General features: G+C 37.0%; 1 protein-coding gene across 1 annotated transcript in view; it reads left to right on the top strand.

Moving 5' to 3' along the window:
* The first annotated feature begins 1,308 nt into the window (after window positions 1-1,308).
* The window catches only part of PCLO (piccolo presynaptic cytomatrix protein), a 382,545-nt gene continuing 362,407 nt past the window's right edge, over window positions 1,309-21,446 (top strand). The window contains exons 1-2 of the mRNA XM_057550295.1: window positions 1,309-1,750; window positions 7,579-9,130. Coding sequence (XP_057406278.1) covers window positions 1,497-1,750; window positions 7,579-9,130 — 1,806 coding nt within the window. The 5' untranslated portion in view covers window positions 1,309-1,496. The remainder of the gene's footprint in view (window positions 1,751-7,578; window positions 9,131-21,446) is intronic.

A 21,446-nucleotide genomic window follows, 5' to 3' on the forward strand; every position in this document is an offset into this window, starting at 1 on the left:
GAATAACTCTTTGCAGTTTTGACTTTAGAAGTCACATCTCAGCATCTTACAAGAGAATCAAAGTTTTTCTAGGAACTCAGCCAGTAATAATAGTTCATCTGCCGACTAGCCATCTTTCAAAACAGTAAATTTAGTACAGACTGTTACAACTGTGCCATTATTTAGTTTTGATACAAGTGTAATGCACAGTAACAAGCTATTATAATGATTATTACAAAACCTTGGAAACTTACTTTCTGAGCAACTCATTCATTTGTTTGATTTATTTTTTCGTTCCCAGTTGTTAGCTTTTGATTTTCTTTAATTTCAACAATTGGGACATTAAGTCCACCTTGTTAGGAAAGGTGGGTAGCAAAATTGGGGCTGCAGATCCAGGGCTGAACTAAAACACTCCCTTCTAAAGAATGCAGTAGCAAGAAAAGAGTATATGTTGGTGGGTGGGTCTGAAAGAGTGGGTATTAATTATACCTCTGCCGCTAGCCAGCTGTGTGACTACACAAATTAATTTTTCTTTCTGGGCCCACAGTTGTACAAAAAAGGGTTGAACACACGTCTTAAAAGTTCACAGTATTGTAACATTTTAATATTCGACAATCTGGATCTTACTACAGTATCCTATCCGCAATTTCTCCAAATCTTTACTTTTGCGTAGTCCCTTTAGGGAACAGCACAGCGGTAAGCATTCAAAAACCTTACCTTCTTACTTATACTGTATCTAAGATTCTAAAATAGCTGTTCTGGCAAAATTGTAAATGAAAACGGCCAGTTTTATCTCCTTTGGGGAAATTTGTCCCAAAGGTATCAGGCTTCTCTGTTAATCTCCAGTTACCTGAAAATATTCCTAGAATCTTTAAAAATTCTCCCTTAAAAAAAAAAGGAAAAGAAAAAAAACTACAAATCCCATGAGTCAAAGATGGAATGGAAACAGACACCTCCCCTCAAACCCCCTTCCGGTCCCCTTGAATGTAGTCCGCTAAAACTCGGGTTGAGGCACCCTGAAATATGCCTGAAAGAAACGTCGGCTGTTTCGTTCTGCTTTTTAGCTGTGCTCTCGCTGGGCTCCTTTAAGTCGGTGCTAAGAGTGAGGAAGGATACAGAGCGACGCCGAGCGGAATGGGTGCGGGCGCAGGCATCACCTGTTCCAAGAAGGGCATGCGCACTGCACTGCGAGGGCGCCGGCGAGGAGGCGGGGCACGGTGGGAGGGGCAGACGGCACCCGGCTGGCACCGCTCAGATCTGCTTTTCCCCGGCTTGGGGCGCTGAGGCGGCGTCGGGAGTTGTCTTCTGCAAAGGTTGGCTGGCGTTGTCCAACATGGAGGAGGCACTGGCCTCGGTCATCACCTGCAAGAGGGACTAATCTCCGCCTGGTGTTCAGGGACTTCGCCGCCTGCACGCCCTGCGGTGGACCCCGTCTCCGGTTGCTCCTCCGGCCACGGGCTTCCCGGCGGGGAGGCAGCGCAAGGAGGGAGCGCGGTGGCCCTGAGTTTCCCTAAGCCATGGGCAACGAGGCGAGCTTGGAAGGGGAAGGGCTCCCCGAAGGGCTGGCGGCAGCGGCAGCAGCGGCGGCCGGAGGAGGGGCTGGCGGGGCGGGGAGCCCCTTGCACACCGTGACTCCGGCCGGCATGGAGGCGGATCTGAGCCAGCTGAGCGAAGAGGAGAGGAGACAGATCGCTGCTGTCATGTCAAGGGCGCAGGGGCTGCCCAAGGGAAGCATTCCTCCGGCCTCTGCGGAGCCTCCTTCTATGCACAGGCACGCACAGCATGATGTATATGTCCGGGCATATATGTACAGCTTCCCGTGCACATATGTGCCAGCACGGCAGTACATATATGTCGCCTCCGTTCATTTTATTCTCCCTAATGGGGTGGTGGTAAAGAGAACATAAGCTTTCTGTTGGGCAGGATAAAAATGATGCATTATAGAGTTTCTGGTGGGATAGTCAAGGGTTGCATTCTTGGAACTGTGATTTTAGGTTGTGATTTCTGGCCTTTTGGAACCTTTTCTGTCTAGGGTGGCGTGGAGAGACGCCCTCCGGTGTTTTACTAATCTGGAAGTCTTCCATTAATACAAAACGGACGTGTCAGGAAATGGAGAGAGCTGGGTGTTTACCTGTTCTGTTTAAACCTCCTCAGTCATTTCGGGGTCTTTTTCTCTGTGAATGATGTCTAAATATTTCTGTAACAATACCTTTAATTCCCCTGGAGGTGATTTGTCTTTTCTTCCCACCCTACCCCCCAGAGGAGAACAGGAGCTGTTTAGGTAGAAGGTATAGAACAAATACACCTTTTATATTCAGTGAGAAATCCTAAAATATGTGTGGCATTAAACAGATGGTTTGGTCACAACAGTGCAGGTGCTGTACGTGTATTTATGAATTAGCATATGCTATTTTTTAAACCACCGCTCTTTTATATGGAAAAGCGTCTTACAGTTTACGGAAGAACATGTGAGTTTGTGTTACCTTCAAATTAGTTTTCAGTACATACTTTTAAAGACAAAACAAATGGCAACTTGGACGGGCAGTTAAGAGCTAATCTATAATATTAACGTATTCATTTCCCCCTCTAGCTCTCTGTGTTCCTCCATCCCAACAAATTAGTTATTTTCTAATTAGGGTACCAAGAGGGTATAATCACTGTGCCTGCCCTGCCTTTATTATTGTAAACAAACCCTTTAACTTTGCACCCTCGTAGCGTGTTCAGAGACAGAACACTCCTCTGTCCGTGGTCCTGAAACCACTCCTGCTTTATGATAACCTAACAGTTTTCATTAGAGATACTGGAAATAAGAAAGATCTGGATATAGGTGTAGGCTCTTATCCTGTACTTCATAAAATACAAACACTTAGGAGCTATAATATAAGTATATACATATAATTTTGTCAGGTAACTAATACAGGAGAAATGTAAAATGTTTTGTGGATAGTGGCAATATTTTTCACATAAAATCTTAAATGGGTAAACTATATCAGTTAAAAACCCTATTTTCTTGAAGGGGAACCAACACTACTAGTAAAAACTAGCTTTTTTATATTGAATATATTTTTCTGTGTTTTTAAACTAGTAATATATTGGGCTATTTCTTCGGTATAAAGCCTTTCTTATCTATTCCCTTAAGAGTACAGTTTATGATATGTACTATTTTCTCTACTGTTTAAAACCTGACTTAGAAAAAATTTTGAATGTTCATATACTAGATTTTTCTAGAGTAATAATGAGGTACAATACTTTTATTAACCTTTTAGAAATGTATGCCAACTCTTCTGCAATTTTTCCTAAGAGGCACAAGCAACAGGTTTAGCATGCTGGTTACAAATACCAAGAAGAGTGTGAGCTTTGATTTCTAAATTTCTTACTTGTATTCAGAGGGTGGCTAAAAAATATTATTTCAGCCTATGAAAGTATGGTGTTTTGTGCAGTATTTGTATCAGATAGCATACTTTTAAAGCTCTCTGTTGATGTTTTTGTTACAGTAGAATTCTTATCAGTAGGTAGTCTGCGGCCTAAACAGTTATTGATGAAAGCTTCATTGAAATGTGTAAACGTGTCTGATTTTGGCAACCTGCTTATATTTTACTGAAAGATTTCTATAAATGTCTTTAATTTTGGAAAGTTATTATCCCCCTATGTGATAACCAAATAGACACATATTAATTTAAGTATATATAAGAAAGTATATCCAAATCATTTCAAGTTTTAGGAGATTATGTGGTGCGAATTAGACAGGGTGGGCTTTGACTGTTATTTATTTATTTATTTAAAGAAATAAGGGTTGAGAGCACAGAGACCTTATTAATTTTAACTGACTCATAGCGAATTATATATGCTTCTCAGCCATATGTGCCTCAGTTTCCTTGCCTCTAAATAAGGCAGTAATACTTATCTTACCCATCTTGTAGAGCCATAGTAAGGATTAATTAAAAGTTGACAGGAATATTTTTGCTTGGATTTTAATTTGAAGGAACCCTATACATATAAAGAGTAGTAATATCAATATCAGCAGTGAATGGCACTGGCAGTGATGGCTGCAGACAAGTTGTATGTTGAATTATTCACTGTTATGAGTTAATTTTGATATATCTATACTCTTTTACATATGGAGAAGTCAGTGCAATGTACTGGAAATCCTGCCTCCCCTTCCTGCCCACCAGGAGTTAGGATACCAGATTTCTGTGACTAACTAGTTTTATAACCTTGAATTAATTTCTTAGCCTGTTTAGGTCTTAGTATTCTCTGCAATATACAAATGAACGGACATTCCTAAAGTGGCTTATATTTCTATTATAAAATTTTATGACTTAACACTGTCAAGTGTCATTGCTTGTTGTGTTACATTTTAAAATATTTTAGTATTCCAACTGCTTTTATATTCTTAGTCTTGAATGCATGTTTATCTCATTTGCTGCTAAAACATTTTTTTCCTGTTAACCTGTGAAAGAAAAATTCTAATCTGAGGATGACAATAGTAAAATGAAAAGGGAAGTTGTATAAGAGTTGAGTAGTTAGAAGCTAGAAGTTAGAGCTTACAAATGAAATGCTTCTGGATTTTCGATTCATTGTCAATTCAGGGAAATGCTATTTTATTACGTCTTCTACTCATTGTATTTACACCTACAGATGTGTCATAGGAGAAGAGCTTTACTGAAAAACACTTCTAATTAGTAGAATATTTAGTAACAATTCTGACTGAATCAGTTATTTTCTTTAGCATTTCTTAAGACCTCCACTGCTGGGTAGACACCTCCACAACTGTTTTTCTTCCTAGAGCAGCAAGCCAAAATGGATATGGAATGTTTCCATTTATATCTCACAAGACCTGTAGAAGAATTTAAAGTGAAAAGGATTCAAGAGACATTAATCTAGAGGGAAACAAAAGCCTGATATGTTCATTCATTTGTTCACTCACTGTTATTCATTCATTCATTGATTCATCAAACATTAATACGCATCTACTAGTTACCAGGTTTGGTTCTAGTGATGAAAAGATGAGTGAAACATATCTCTCCCTAGGAATTCATAGTCTAGTACACAAGACACATTGCATTTTGGTCATTCTTCTTTTTAACACAACTGTCATACCAAACAAATTCATCAAAAGACATAGTTAGCTAAGACATCTTTATATTTTTGTTTGGTATTAAGTCTGTATCTTCTCTTAATGATTGTCTTTCTATTTTTCACTCCCAGATCTCCATGTTTGACGTTTATTTACATAATTATAGCAACTAAAACTAAGTTTAAATTGTAGTCTTTATAGCTGTATGGGTATTTTCTCACAGGGGGATTCTATAATATAATACAACTTAATACTCCTAGGAAGTACATGCAGTTATAATTTCTAACGCAAGCAGCTTCCTTTAACTTTTGGTGTTTATTGTTATCACAAATATTTGGTATTCACAAAATTTATTTGTTTTGTACATATGTTGGATTAAGTGAAATAATATCACAAAAACAGTGATTAAGTTTAATAGTATTTTCAAGAGAGCACAGTTTAGTTAAGAATAGATTTTTTGGGTACTCGTTTAAATATAGATTTCTTTAATAAAATGCCTAAACACTTATAGGATAGTCCCTAAGCATCTGCCCCTCAAGGGAATGGTAAACTTTATGAATTGAATATGGAACATTTCTAGAATAATGTGATTATCTAAACAGTGGAACTTTTTGAAAATAATCTATTTGGGGTTGTTTACTATGGTTCTTTTGCCTTCATATGGAAGGGAGCACGTAATGAGACCTACAAGGAAACATTCAAAATTATTTTCCCCAATGGAAATATGTAGCAGTGTGTTTTAAAAGATATTTTAGAGCTGTTGGAATCAATTAGGATAAAAATTTTAGTTCCTTATTTAAGTACAGGCTTCAGAGACATGGTAGTATCTAAAGTTTTCGTAACCATTTTTCCTGGAGGAAATTGCCAGAACTAAGAATTCTGTTTATTCATCTTTTATTAGAAAATCATTTTGTGGCATACATTGCCATTTATAGATTATTTTCTTTCTGACCCTTTGCTATTTAGAAATAATACTTCTGTGTTTCTTTCTACTGTGCCTTACATCTTGATCTGTACTCAAATTTCTGTATCATTAGGGGAGGTTTAAAAACTTAATTTATAATAAGTACCAGATGACCTGAAATGAAAAACTTATAGTCTGGTCCATTAGCAGGTAAATTTTATTAAAACAAATTAAAACCTATAGAAATTTATCGTGATCATCTCATATTTTAAGTGCTACTGAATCACTCTGTTTATCTCTTTTTCTTTTAATTAAAAAGAAATCTTTTCCAAAATTAATGTTACATATATCAAACAGAATACTTATAATTTGATTTATCCCATAATTCTAATGCAGCATGCTCTTATTAGTTGCAGTTTTATCAGTAAAGAATAGCTTGTTTAAAATTTAACGTACTTGATAAAAGTGTATATGAGAAACAAGTATTTTAATTATTGAGCCATAGTCATTTAAAATTGATGTTTCCAAAACTATTTTAAAAAAATCCATCTTGTGTATTTGTCTATGAGTTAAAAGAAAACTTGCAAATTAATTACTTGTTGCATTTTTAAGTCATTGTCAATAATAATGTCTAATTAACAATGGTAATAGTAAGTGGTGTAGAAAACATTAAGTAAAGAGATCAATATGTTTTTTCTTCTTCTGAGGAAAGTAACAGTACTTTTCAAAAGTGGGGTCACAACCAGATTGTTGCTATTTGTACATCAGGCTATGTCTCAAGATGCTTTAAGCATCATATTGTTACATTGAGAGATCTCAGATTAAGAATGCTATTGGAAAAATAATTGAATGAAATAACACTGTCCTTCCACAAGAAAGAATTGTTTCTCAGAATTTTCTAATTAAAGTAGGAATTCTTCTATAAAGTTTAATAAGGACAATATTCGATGGATATTACCTTTTTTGACAGATATTTTGTCAAAAATTGAATAGATGATCAGCTTTTTCAGAGTCCCTGAAAACCTCCTTTACCAGATCCCGTGATGTCATGTTGTATGTCTTATGTAGCTAATGTAAATTCTAATATTAAGTAAAAAAACCCCCAAAAAACAGTTACAGCAATCTCATTTAAAAATGAATATTTTCACTTCTTGGTGTGCTAGTATTTGGGAGGCTAACATTCCTTGACTATAACTTTTGGTTAAAAAGGATACATCCTGTGAGCATAAAAGTACTGGAACATGGCTTTGCATTGATCTGTTGAGTTAGTATGTTTAAATAGGTTTTAAGTATGGCTAGATTCTATTAAGTAAATGTAAATTATTTTTATTTTAAATACTTTCTACCTAGATATCTTAATAGTTCATTACTTATAGTAGCAAGTATGGGGTTTTTTCCCCTTCCTCTTCATTTCCGTGTTGAAAATCTGTACCCATGTAAAGAAAGTAACAAAGACATTAAAAATTTTATGATTACTTATAGGATGCTGCAAAAATGGATTTTAGTTATATTTATACATTCATAATTTTGAAGATGTAAGAAAGTAATAGGTTTTAAATATTATTTTGAGTTGGGATAGTTTCCATTGTTTTCACTTCTTTTTGTTTCATTCTTCTAGGAAACAAGAGTTGGATAGTAGTCAGTCTCCAAAGCAACCAGGAAAACCGCCGGACCCTGGGCGTCCAGTTCAGCCTGGTCTCAGTAAAAGTAGAACTACAGACACTCTGAGGTCAGAGCAGAAATTGCCTGGAAGGAGTCCTTCCACTATTAGCTTGAAAGAATCGAAATCCAGAACTGATTTTAAGGAAGAGCACAAGTCTAGTATGATGCCTGGCTTCCTCTCAGAGGTTAATCCTTTAAGTGCTGTCTCCTCTGTTGTAAATAAATTCAATCCTTTTGATTTGATATCAGACCCTGATGCCTCCCAGGAAGAAGCTGCCAAGAAACAAAAAATATCTCAGAAGGAACAAGGAAAACCTGAAGGAACCACAAAGCCTCCATCACAACAACAGTCACCCAAGCCAGTTCCTAAGCAGCCAGGACCCGTGAGGGCCCTGCTTCAGCAGGACGGTTCTCCCAAATCAGTATCTCCTCAGCAGCCAGAAAAAATTAAATCACAACCTCCAGAAACAGGAAAGCCAACTCAGGGCCTCACCCAGGCTCCTCAGACAGACCAGGCAAAATTGCCACTTCAAAGAGATGCAGCCAGGCCTCAGACTAAACAGACAGATACAGTAAGGGGAGAGTCAGTTAAACCCTTACTGCAAAGCCCATCCAAGCCACCTGTTCACCAAGTAAGTCCTGGAAAGCCTCCAGCCCAGCAGCCTGGACCTGGAAAACCTTCCACACCACAGCCTGGGCCTGCAAAGCCCTCAGCTCAGCAACCAGGGCCAACGAAGGCCCTAGCTCAACAGCCAGGGACCCCAAAGTCCCCGGCCCAGCCACCAGGAACAACAAAGCCTGCAGCTCAGCCTCCTGGGCCAAAGTCTCCAGCTCAGCCACCTGGGCCAGCAAAGCCCACGGCCCAACAGCTGGGGACAGCGAAATCCCCGGCTCACCAACCTGGGCCACAGTCTCCAGCTCAGCCACCTGGGCCTGCAAAGACTGCAGCTCAGCAGGTTGGGCCAGCGAAGCCTCAGGTCCAGCAGCCTGGGCCAGGCAAGACTCCAGCTCAACAGCCTGGCCCAGCGAAGCCCCCTCCTCAGCAGCCTGGCCCAGCAAAGCCCCCTCCTCAGCAGCCTGGCCCAGCAAAGCCCCCTCCTCAGCAGCCTGGCCCAGCAAAGCCCCCTCCTCAGCCTGGCCCAGCAAAGCCCCCTCCTCAGCAGCCTGGCCCAGCAAAGCCCCCTCCTCAGCAGCCTGGCCCAGCAAAGCCCCCTCCTCAGCAGCCTGGCCCAGCAAAGCCCCCTCCTCAGGAGCCTGGCCCAGCAAAGCCCCCTCCTCAACAATCTACAAAACCAGTAAGCCAAACAGGGAAACCTCTGCAGCCACAAACTTTTCCATCTGCAGCACAGACTCCAGTACAAGGCCTCCCAAAAACCATCTGTCCTCTTTGCAGTACCACTGAACTTCTGTTGCACGTTCCAGAAAAGGCCAATTTTAACACATGCACTGAGTGTCAAACCACTGTTTGTAGCCTCTGTGGTTTTAACCCCAATCCTCACTTAACCGAGGTAAGTGCATTTTTTCGTTATGTTCATGCTCTTAAACCATATCATCATCTTCCACAAATGGTGCTTAGTTTATTGCTGTTAAGATAGGATGGCACTGTTTTTCTCTGGTTCTTTTCTTCTTTCCCTCCTTCCTTCCTACTTTCCTCTCTTTCTTCTCTGCCGAATGTAAATTAGAGTTTTTCAACATTTTCTCCAATAATATTTCTCCAAAATATTGCTACAATTTCTGATAAATTTGGCACATGAAGGAAGTATGAATTGATTGATAGATGCTGAGCTTTTACTCATTGCATTCTATGGGTAAAATCCACAGTATTATTACATTATATTAATTTTTACATTAACTTTTAAATTCATGTTCCTACCTACCATGATACTCTTGATATGGTATTCTTAAATGGGATCCTATTTATGCTGTGAAAAAAAGTGGACAATGTTTTCAGATTCTAAATACAATTTCGATATGAAATTGAGTACATTCTTTCAAACTGCACATCCCCTTTTCCTGCCAGTGATTTTGCTATACACTGTGAGAGCATGCTTCCCTCATTAGCTGAGAGTCATTCATAACAGCCTAAGTCACTTCAAAGAATGAAGTCATTAGAACAGGTTCAACTTTATGGGTATCTTCTTAGAAGGATCACAGTTTATAACTCCAGGTCTTTGGGTAAGCCTTCCTGGCAGACTGAATCATGAAGAGGCCAGTTGTGACACAAATGAGTTCAAGGTTGTTTACTCTGACTTAGGATAGAAAAGTTATTCTCAACAGGTCAGTTAATGTCAACTCAGTGCTTAAAGGCCCTGAATAAAATAGCATTTTAATAGGTAGAGATTTGGGGACGTTCAGGGGGAAGGGACAGAAAACAAAACTGCAGAACTTAGACTCTGGAGTTAAGAAATAATACAGTGAAGATGGTATAATAATATAAAATAAGTGAGAATAAAAGGGCTTAGGGTTTGAAAGAATACATTTTTAAAAGAAATGCAGTAGCCCCTACCCGATGAGAAGGCACAGAAACCATTGAGTCCATCTAGAGAACAGCTGTCAGTGGGCTGTGTGTGCATTATGTGCACATAATGCACAAGAAGGAATGAAGGCAGCAGGCAGTGAAGGATTATGTCATACAAATATCCGCGAGAGAGGAGACTTGGGTACCCTTGTTATACATGAAATCTATGGTCTGATAAAAACAACAGTGATAATTATTGGTAGCTGTTACGTTAGTTTGGATACTTACTGTGATGAAAGTTGAAAATGATGTCCATTTAAAATATGTCAACCTCTGTTTTTTTGCTAAAGTATCTTTTACCCTTTTCACCAAAAGTCATACCGAGTACTTTAACTTTTTAGATAAGCCATACTTTAATGATAAAATTGCAATTAATAAGAACATTTAAGTTATGGAGGAAATCAGATTATAAATAGTTGGTTTATGTATTTGTAGCTTTTTTTCATATCTTAAACTTTTTTTTCCACATCCTTTTCTTATCTTTTAATTTTTTTATTGAAGTATAGTTGAAGTATAAAATTATATAAGTTACAAGTGTACAATAGTGATTCACAATTTTTAAAGGTTATATTCCATTTATAGTTATTATAAAATATTTGCTATATTCCCCATGTTGTACAATATATCCTTGTGGCATATTTTATACATAATAGTTTTGTACCTCTTAATCCCTTACCCCCATGCTGCCCCTTTCCCCATTTTTCTCCCCAATGGTAACCACTAGTTTGTTCTCTACATCTGTGTGTCTGCTGCTTTTTTGTTATAACCCCTAGTTTCTTGTATTTTTTAGATGCCATGTATAAGTGATATCATACAGTATTTGCCTTTTTCTGTCTGACTTATTTCACTTAGCATAGTGCCCTCCAAGTCCATCCATGTTGTTGCAAATGGCAAAATTTCATTCTTTCTTACAGCTGAGTAATATTCCATATTGTGTGTGTATATATATATATATGTGTGTGTGTGTGGGTGTGTATATATGTATATATAAATTCTGATAAAGATGTGTTTCTGCCCAAGTCATTCTGGGCAAGTCATTTACACTTTCTGTAACAGTGATACCATATAAACAATGGAAATAACATGTTCTCTGTTAGACACATTGGGTTTTTAGGAGGATTAGCTGAACATTTGTATGAGAAGGTATTTTTCAATATATGAAGTTCTTTTGAAGTTGTAGTATATGTCATAGATAATCTTAATATTTTAAACAGAGTTGACTTTGACAGTTTACTCTCAAATTGTTTTCTGCATAGATACAATATCATAAGTTGTTGGGTTCTGAGATAGCAATCAAGAGCCATTTGATCTACAGTACTAATTGTAACATTTCATTTTAATTCTCATTTTTTTCCCTATAAGGAAAAATGTAATCGTATGGGTCAAATTGTCCAAAAATACTCAAGATTGAGTAAACGGTTTTACCATGCAGGACAGCGCCAGAGACTAGACATTCTATACTACTTTAATTTACATGAATTTATTATTTTCAAGTTTGAGTTTATATGCAAGTTATTCTCTATATTATTACTTTTACAGCCTATTGGGTAAAAATAAAATAAAAATAAAAATAAAATCCTGGTCTCTTGTATCACTCCTTGAAAAGACCAGGAGGAGAATTTCTCTGATATATTTTTGTTACCAAAGCAGAATTATGACTATATTTGCTTTGAACATCCTGGCTCTTAAATGACTACTAGGTCTGAGGAGAAGGACTGGAGAGGTATCAACACCCAGACACAAGCTTTAGGAAAGGGGAATTTTACTTCCTTAACTAAATTTGCCAGCTCTCTCCCACCTCTGCCCACCTGACACACATATACACACACGTACACATACACATACACGCAAACACACCCATACCTTAGATAACCCAAATATTTGTGTGAAGGGGATGACGTTTAAATTAACTGTCCTCTCTGGTAGTTGTCAGGATGTGTGCTGTTCAGATAAACCTTAAGAATCCACTGGCTCCAAGCCTAGCCTTTATAGCTGTATCTCTTCTTGCTAAGAGGAGTTTATAGCTGTATCTCTTCTTGCTAGTCCATTAATGGAGTTAATCTCAGCAACACAGTTTCTCTCTTTGGGTTTGCTTTCTGACCCAGAAACTGAACATTTGCTTTACAATTAGTAACTACATTGTTTCTTGTTGTTGTTGATTTACTTTATCTCTTTTGATGTCTAGGCTGGGACCCAGGTAGGTTTAAGGAGAGATTTAAAGACTTATTCCTAATGTGTGATAATTCTCCTGGTTCTTAGGAAATTTTGTAATATATGAAATGACTTGTCATTTTTTAGACTGTTAATAATGAACCAAATGTTAATGATGAAAGTGGATTTAGGTGGGTGGTTTTTTTTTTTTTTTTTTTGCTCATATTATTTCGATCATGATGACCCATATATTAATCTTGGCTGAAACTAGATGTTTTATTTAACAAAAACATGGCCATCTCTCAGGAGCTAAAAAATAAAAATAAAAAACAAACACACTTAGACTTCCATATACACTCTCTCAACTTATTAAAGAACAAACAAAAAAATGACTGAAATTTTTCAGGTTGGCAAAATGACTTAACTGGCCACCTCTTTTAGGTGGATCAGCCTGCCACTCCTAGTAGGAGAAACTGGGGGGGAAAATTCTGTTAAGAAAAGAGTAGAGATATGCCAAATGTCAGGAGGCTGGAACCTGTGGCGAAAGAAAGCCAGTAAGACATTCCTGATGATGGAGTAGCAGAAAGAACTTTTAGAAAAAGGAATATTCTCTTTTTAGTTGCTTGCTGTTTTAGCACAAAGGTGATTTGTCACCCCAGATTCTAAGCAGAGACAGCAACACGGTTCTTTTTAAAAAGGAGGACTGAGCACATATGCGTTCACCTCCTCTCTAGAGGTCCCAGTTTTAAAAGATTGAAAGTATAGTAGTTCTGTATACCTCAGTTAAAAAAATAAATGAGGGCTTCCCTGGTGGCGCAGTGGTTGAGAATCTGCCTGCCAATGCAGGGGACACGGGTTTGAGCCCTGGTCTGGGAAGATCCCACATGCCGCGGAGCAACTGGGCCCGTGAGCCACAACTACTGAGCCTGCGCATCTGGGGCCTGTGCTCCGCAACAAGAGAGGCCGCGATAGTGAGAGGCCCGCGCACCGCGATGAAGAGTGGCCCCCACTTGCCACAACTAGAGAAAGCCCTCGCACAGAAACGAAGACCCAACACAGCCAAAAATAAATGAATTAATTAATTAATTAAAAAAAAACATCGTAAATTAAGTCATAAAAAAAATAAATGAATAAATAAAAACAATAATAAAAAGTACTCATGAAAAAAAAGTGTAGTAGTTCAAGAAAATGGGAAAGACCACCAGTAACATAAATTGGCAGGTTGAAGAATTCCTAGAAGATAGAAAGTAAATGGAAAGGTGGTGACAGAAACAGAGCTAAAGAAACCACTGTCAGGTGGCTTCCTGATGGAGCCTCAGTGAAGCTCTGAGCTCAGCATCCACAAGTACAGAAAGCAACAGTGGGTTGTAGGTAGTGATCAAGTAATAAATTACAGAACTACAGGAGGAACAAACAGGACAAGTGGACTCTTTCCTAATCTCCAGTGGAAGACAGTGGGTAGGAAGAGGCTTAATTTTCTTCTGCTTAGGCTACAGCCAAAGAATTCTCCAAATGAAGGGATGAACTGCCCGAGGAAGGGCCCTCGTGAGGAAAGTAGGGCTTTCGAAAGAAAATGAGAAGAAGTAATGCTTCTCTCCCACAACGGAGTGATTTAAAGGAGGAAACAAATAAAACACTAAAGGAGTCAAATTTACTAAATCTGTTACCCTCCTAGTAAAGCTGTCCTTACTTTGGACACTGACCCTCTGCCATCCTACTTCCTCTCATTCAAAGAAGAGGACTAATGGGGAAGCAGAACTGTCCAGAAATACAGAAAAACCTCTGTTGATTACCCATTCTAAATAATGGAGACATTCACTGTAAATGAATGGTTTGAAGAGACTCACTTGACATTTTAGCAATAACACCACATGAAGGACATAAATAAACTAGTGAAAGACAAAACACCTGACCTCACAGGAAAGAGTCCATTCAGGAAATATAAAGAACTTATAAAATTATTATTCCTGAGAAATACTTAAGAGAGGGTATTTCATCAATAATTAGTATACTCAAATTTCATTGGGCTGATTGAGGGTAAAAATGGGCCTGGTTGATGTTCTGGAAAAGAAAGACCCAGAATTTTCCCAGCTTGTAGAGCAAATTATCCAACTATTTAACTGAGCACCTACTATGTTTCAGGCACTGTTCTGGACTGTCCTAGTTGTAAAAGTGAACAGAGTAGCCAAAAATTCTTCCCTCGTGCAACGTGTATTCTAGTAAGAGTGGCAAATAAATAAAACGTATAGTGTGATAGATAGTAATAAGTGTTATGGAGAAAAATGAAGTAGAAGGTTACAGCACAGACCAAGGGAGGGTTGGTGATGTGGTGGTAGGTTCCCCTCACTCCCTCTAATTGGGGGATTGGAGTCTGGTTGTTGAGGGATGACTCAGGAATCTGGAATTTTTTGTGGTGACTTAAGGTCTAATTTGTATAGTTCTGAGGCTGGGGGCTCGAGAGGGGCTAAGAAAGGAAAGAGTGGGAATGTACCCAGGAATGTGCACAATTCTGAGATGCCCCCCTTTACTCCTTCCTGTGGTGATGTGGAGTAAAATGAGCATTTTACTCCAGTATAGGGAGCTCTTTCTAAACTCTTGTCCATGGAGTTGTAGACATTTTGGGAGTGTGGTTATCTGGAGTTCTGGGGCTTTAAGAGAAATATTAAAAATCATGGAAATTATATCTAAGAGTTCTAATAGGAGTTCCAGAAAGAAATGAATCAAGACCATGGAGTCAAGCTCTAGAAATAAGAAAATGTAAGTCTTCAGATTTTGATCCACCAATGGATCAAGCAAGATTAGTAAAATGTCTGATAGATACATCCTGGTGAAATAATCTGATTTCCAAGGGTAAAGAGAAAACTTGGAAGACTTCCACAGAGAAAAAAACTAGCATCTACAAAAAGTTGAGAAATCAGGCAGGTGTCAACACAGAAGACAGCAGAGGGGCCAATTTCTTTAAATTTCTAGAGGTGGTGATTAGATGAATCCTCTATCCAGGCAAGAGATCAAGAGGGAGTGTGAGGGCAGCTTAAGAATTTTTTTTCACACTTAAGTGTCCATAAAAATCATTGGCACTCTGTAAGTGTATGTATACACGTATAAATGTGTATGTAGGTATGTGTATGTATATATCACAATCACTGTAGGAGTTCCTCTATTAAAATGGAAAATGAAAAGAGTGGGATGGAGTAGCTGATTATGTCCCAGAAATGAAGAAAACTGAAAAGACATTAAGTCATTTTTTTCCAAAATGTGATTGCATAATAGTAGTGGAATGTGAGATGATACTAGATGGTACACAAATCAAACTGAGAAAGTTATACATTATTTAACTGTGTGTTAAAGTATTTAATTAATACATCAAATATAATTTCTTGGATATTGCTTAGGACAATCCTAAAACAGATGATAATATAAGGTTGTTTTTTGAAAAAATATTGCTTTTATAGAAGGAGAAAATACATAATATCTTAAATTTATAAATCAAAACTTATTATTTGATGTTATAATGGCAGCCACTAGAAAAAGTCACAGCAAAAGGTAACACTGATTGATTCTGAAGATGCAAGCGTGGTGCCTGAGAGAGAGGCTTTTACTTTTAATGTCAAACCTTTTTGTGCTATTTTTTTAACCTTGGAAATTCGTCTTATTTTTTTTTTTAGCTTGTTTGTTTTTGTTTTTTTTAAATTTCCTTTGCTTTATTATTATTATTATTATTATTATTAAAACATCTTTATTGGAGTATAATTGCTTTACAATGGAGTGTTAGTTTCTGCTGTATAACAAAGTGAATCAGTTATACATATACATATATCCCCGTATCTCCTCCCTCTTGCGTCACCTTCCCACCCTCCCTATCCCACCCCTCTAGGTGGTCACAAAGCACCGAGCTGATCTCCCTGTGCTATGCGGCTGCTTCCCACTAGCTATCGGTTTTACATTTGGTAGTGTATATATGTCCATTCCACTCTCTCACTTTGTCCCAGCTTACCCTTCCCCCTCCCCGTGTCCTCAAGTCCGTTCTCTACATCTGCGTCATTATTCCTGTTCTGCCCCTAGGTTCATCAGAACCATTTTTTTTTTTTTTTTTAGATTCCATATATATGTGTTAGCATACGGTATTTGGAAATTCATCTTATAATTAACACTTGAGTAATTTAAAAAATTCTCATTCATCACATGATTGATTAAACAATTTATATGATATGAAGGAATGGGTAGAGTCTTGATTTTCACATCTTTAGCTTTGGCATTCTACTTGGTGAAATGCCAAGAATTTTTGCTTCTAGATAACAGTAATGATTTGAAATGCCTTATGCCTGTAATGCCAGATTTGGTCAGTTTTTTCATTTGTTCTTTGTCACAGGCATGCATACTTTAACTGGCACCATTTTTATATGAACCCAGTAAAGAGAAATAAAGTCCCTTGATTCTAAACATAAAGTTTTTAGAAGACAAAGAATATTCTGGGTTTGTTTTGTTTTTGTTTGTTTGTTTGTTTTGTTATTCTCTAATAATCCTTAGGTATCCTTCATAGTATTTAAAACAAAAATACCCTGAGTATAACAAAATTTATTTATTTATTTAAAATAATTTTCTCATGAATTTAGAGGACTAGAAATAATCATTTAAAAATCCTTATTACTTAAATGTGTTCACGAACGCCATGTTTGTTTAGCTCTCATTTTCCATGAGGTCTAGTTTGCAGCATTTTCCTCTTTACTTGGATGTTGCACATATAAAATAAATATATATTCCTCATGCTCTACCCATAAGTTTAATCATTAGAACCAAAGCTTTTTTCCACTTTCAGCTTTTAAATAACTAGATGTTTCAGGTGTCTTTCTGCATATCCAGCTTTTTATAATGTCTACTAAGTGTTGCTACATATTATTGCAGCTAGTATGATGATCTGTATAGCTTAATAAGAACAGGTGTTCTGCTGTGAAAGCAGATACCCACAACTAACAGAATCATTTATTGGATCAGTAAACTTAATACAGTGATGGGTTAACTTGCTCATTGTTCACATCCCTTGAGAAATCACGCATACCTAACACTCTCCCCTGTTCCATATCTTAATTAGCTTAAATAAAACTGGGCTCTTACTTACAAACATTTCAAAAGTACTACATTGAAGACAAAGATGTAAATAATCTATTAGAAGTTTATATATCTTCCTTAAAGTAATGCTGATATCAAAAGCATCAGTAAGGCATCTAAAGATCTGGGTTGTAGTCCTAGCTCTGCCCTTTACACATAAATACTCTTGCTGATATTCCTCTGAATTCAATTAACAGTAGTTCTAGTTACCTTTGATAAAGAAGCAATAACTTCACTATAAACAATGTTTCTTGCCTGTCTTCTTACTTTACTCTTACTGTAATTCGGTCAGGTCATTTTAATTTTTCTGAGTATTTATTTTCCTTATTTGTGAGACTTGTCATATACTAAAAATTACATTTGGCAGTATAAGTGGAAGTGCTTTGAAACTGACATGAGTAAATATTTGTATTTATTATTAATCTGTATAAAAATTCTAATAAGTAGGGATGGTGCCGTCATTGTTAACTCCGTTTGTCACTGAGAAACCAAGGGTAAGAATTTGCAAGGTCACAGAATTACTTAGCAATGAATCCCATACAAGAAGCTAGATCTAAATTTAGCAACTTTTCTAAATAGGAGAGCACATTGTTTTTAAATCACTTCTAGGTTACAGAAAGAGTGTGTGTGTGTGTGTGTGTGTGTGTGTGTGTGTGTGTGTGAGAGAGAGAGAGAGAGAGAGAGAGAGAGAGAGAGAAGAGAGAGAGAATTTTACATATTCTTAAAGATATAAGAAATCAACCTTCTTGAGACTCACAGACATAGAGAACATACTTATGATTACCGAAAGGGAAAGGTGGGGAGAGGGATAAATTGAGAATTTGGGGTTAACAGGTGCATACTACTATATATAAAATAGATAAACAACAAGGACCTACTGTATAGCACAGGGAACTATATTTAATATCTTGTAATAACCTATAATGGAAAAGAATCTGAAAAAGAATATATATATGTGTGTGTATGTATATATATCTAATATGTATCTATATCAGTATATCTCAGTTTGCTGTACACCTGAAACTAACACAACATTGTAAATCAACTATACTTCAATTAAAAAAAAAGAAGTTAACCTTCTTGGCAGGAGTTTATTTTTGAAATTTAGTGTAAGAAATTGAGGTCTAGGGCTTCCCTGGTGGCGCAGTGGTTGAGAATCTGCCTGCCAATGCAGGGGACACGGGTTCGAGCCCTGGCCTGGGAAGATCCCACATGCCGCGGAGCAACTGGGCCCGTGAGCCACAATTACTGAGCCTGCGCGTCTGGAGCCTGTGCTCCGTAACAAGAGAGGCCGCGATAGTGAGAGGCCCACGCACTGCGATGAAGCGTGGCCCCCACTTGCCGCAACTAGAGAAAGCCCTCGCACAGAAATGAAGACCCAACACAGCCATAAATAAATAAATTGATTAAAAACAAAAACAAAAACAAAAACAAAACAAAACAAAACAAAACAAAAAAAAAGAAATTGAGGTCTAAGAGCACTGACTTTATACCTTTCTACTTACTCTTGCTCAAACCAAAGCCTTATTTATATTGCTGAGCTCTTTTTTGTTCTTTAGAAAGCCATGAGCTCCTACTATGAGCCAGCCACTCTGTTAGATTTTGAAAATAGAGATAATGAAGTTGATAACTTTGCTCAATGTTAAGAATAGAACTCAGAGTTTAGAGGGAGAGTCAATAATTCAGCAAACGCAGATGGAATCTTGTTTGTAAAATAGAAAGTAATAAACACCATATAGATGAGGTACATTCTTACCTGAATATAAAACAATAAACTACCTTTCTATTATTTTCTTCTATCTAATCAAAAATAAAGATTTTTAACTCAGTTGGCAAAACAAATATGACATTTCTAACATTTATTCAGGAAAATCAAACTTCAGTAGAATTCATCAAACATATCTTCGGATCAGATTTCTACTTAGGTAAAAGAATTCAAAGAAGTCGGTGGCAGGCTTCATCATGTGAACATGTAACTATAATTGTATTTGTTGGGAAAATTTTTAATATGTAGATCTGTGTGTTTTTTAACTTGAAAGAGGAAGGATTTAAAAAAATGGTCAGAAGGAAATCAATGGTAATGAAAAATGTGGCTAGGATTTGTGAAAAAGTGAAAATAATGTAAAGCTGATTAAGTGTAATTTTAAAGTCAGATTTTCCTTAAATACATTCTTGAAAATGCACATACATAAAACTATTTAAGATTTGAATAAATTATAGGGGGCTCCCATTCACTGAAAGCTGAAAGAGGCTAAAATCCCTTATGAAACTGTATTTTTACACAAGCTCCGTGTAGTGGGAGCACACAGTCTTAACCAATGGACCACCAGGGAAGTCCCTCATATATGTATTTTTAAAAGCACTTTCTTTCCTTTCCAAGTTAACATACAAGTGATTGTCTTAATTGCAATTACTATCTGATCAAATTAAAGATATTTAAATTTCAGCATATATAATGAGTTCACAAAGTTTATGAGCCCTTTGAGTCTTTTCACTAATGTAATTTTTTTCACTTTTAAGTGAAATAATAGGACAATCAATAAGTTGTTTAAATAATTGCACAAACATTGCCTAATTGAAACTATTGGATCGCAGGCTATAAAATTGTGTGATAGCTCAAGGCGTGTTAATCATTTGAGATATAAAAGTTTGAATTCACCATGTGAGAGGCAGTCAGATGTGTTAATATATATGTAAGTTCAGTTTACTGGTTTGGGATCTTCTGTTGCTGTAGTAAAATACAAATATACTTTCATGTCTTTGTACTGTAATTATTTTGTAAATTGATTAAAGTGGCAATTTTTTTGTGTTGGACTGTACTGATGCATATTCAGATATGCTTTAATCATTTGACCCTATTTTGTGAAGATTTACAAATGATATTTCTAGCCTTTGGTGCACATTACTATACTTTATGAAGAAAAAAGTGCAAATTTAGGTTACATTTCACAAGGTTTGTTAATGGTTTCTGAATTATGCCGCAGAAATTGTAATCCCCACAGTTTCAGAAGGTATCCATTCAAATTCTGGATGGATTGTCTTACATAAAACTGTTTCATCAAGTCGCTGAGCATGTCATCACAGTTCTGAGGAATGCTAGTGTCTAGTTTTTATCCAAAATAAATTGTGCATTAATATGCATAAAGATGTCAACTGCAGTGAGCCATCTGCAGCCAAACTGCTGTCAGCTAGTAGCTGCCTTTGTGGAGGAGGTCATGTGGGTTGGGCATTCCTTGAATAGCAGAAAGCGTAATCTGTTATCAAACTTCAGCTTGGGTTTCTCTTTATAATATTATATGTTATTATCTGATATATATTAATTATATTCTCTATGGCATTCAAAATAATATGAATAAGAATAATACATAGATAACTTAGAGATAATTTGATGAGAAGTAGGAAACAAGTTTAGAATAATTCATCATTAAATAATATCTAAAATTTACTTGGTATCTAATACAGAGGTAAGAGTAATCATAAGAAGTGGTTGCTCTTTTTAAGAGTCCATTATATCTTTTAAAGATATAATGGGATTTTTAACTCGGATGAGTGAGAGGGCAAAGGTGCTATTACTACTCCTTAACTCTCCCTCAGTGCATTGTGAAATAGGAAAAGAGAGGAAATAATTGGAAAAAAAATATAAAGCAATATCTATTTGAGTCTAAATGCTGTGGTTCAAACGATAGTAGGAATAGTTGAGAAGGGGCAGACCTTAATGGAGAATGGAATAGTAGGTGGTAAAGGAGAGGGGTCATCGTGTAAAGCATAGGAAGCATTTAGGTAAATGGAAGAGGAGTACAAATTGGATTTCGAATCATGACTCAGGTAAGACAGAATGAGAACACTGCCTTGATGAAGTAAATGGTACATTTAGATATCGTGGTTTGCAGAAAAGTTTAGTTGTGATGCATCAAGAAGTAAGAACCCAACAGATTTTAGTACAAGGGCAGGGTGAATGTATGATTGAAGAAAATGTATTCAGTAGCTAATGTGAATGGCATGAACACCAGCAAATATAAATTCCTAGTATTGTGTTTGTTCTTTAGATG

The sequence above is a fragment of the Balaenoptera acutorostrata genome, chromosome 7 (assembly GCF_949987535.1).
Source record: "Balaenoptera acutorostrata chromosome 7, mBalAcu1.1, whole genome shotgun sequence".
NCBI classification, from domain to species: Eukaryota; Metazoa; Chordata; class Mammalia; order Artiodactyla; family Balaenopteridae; genus Balaenoptera; species Balaenoptera acutorostrata.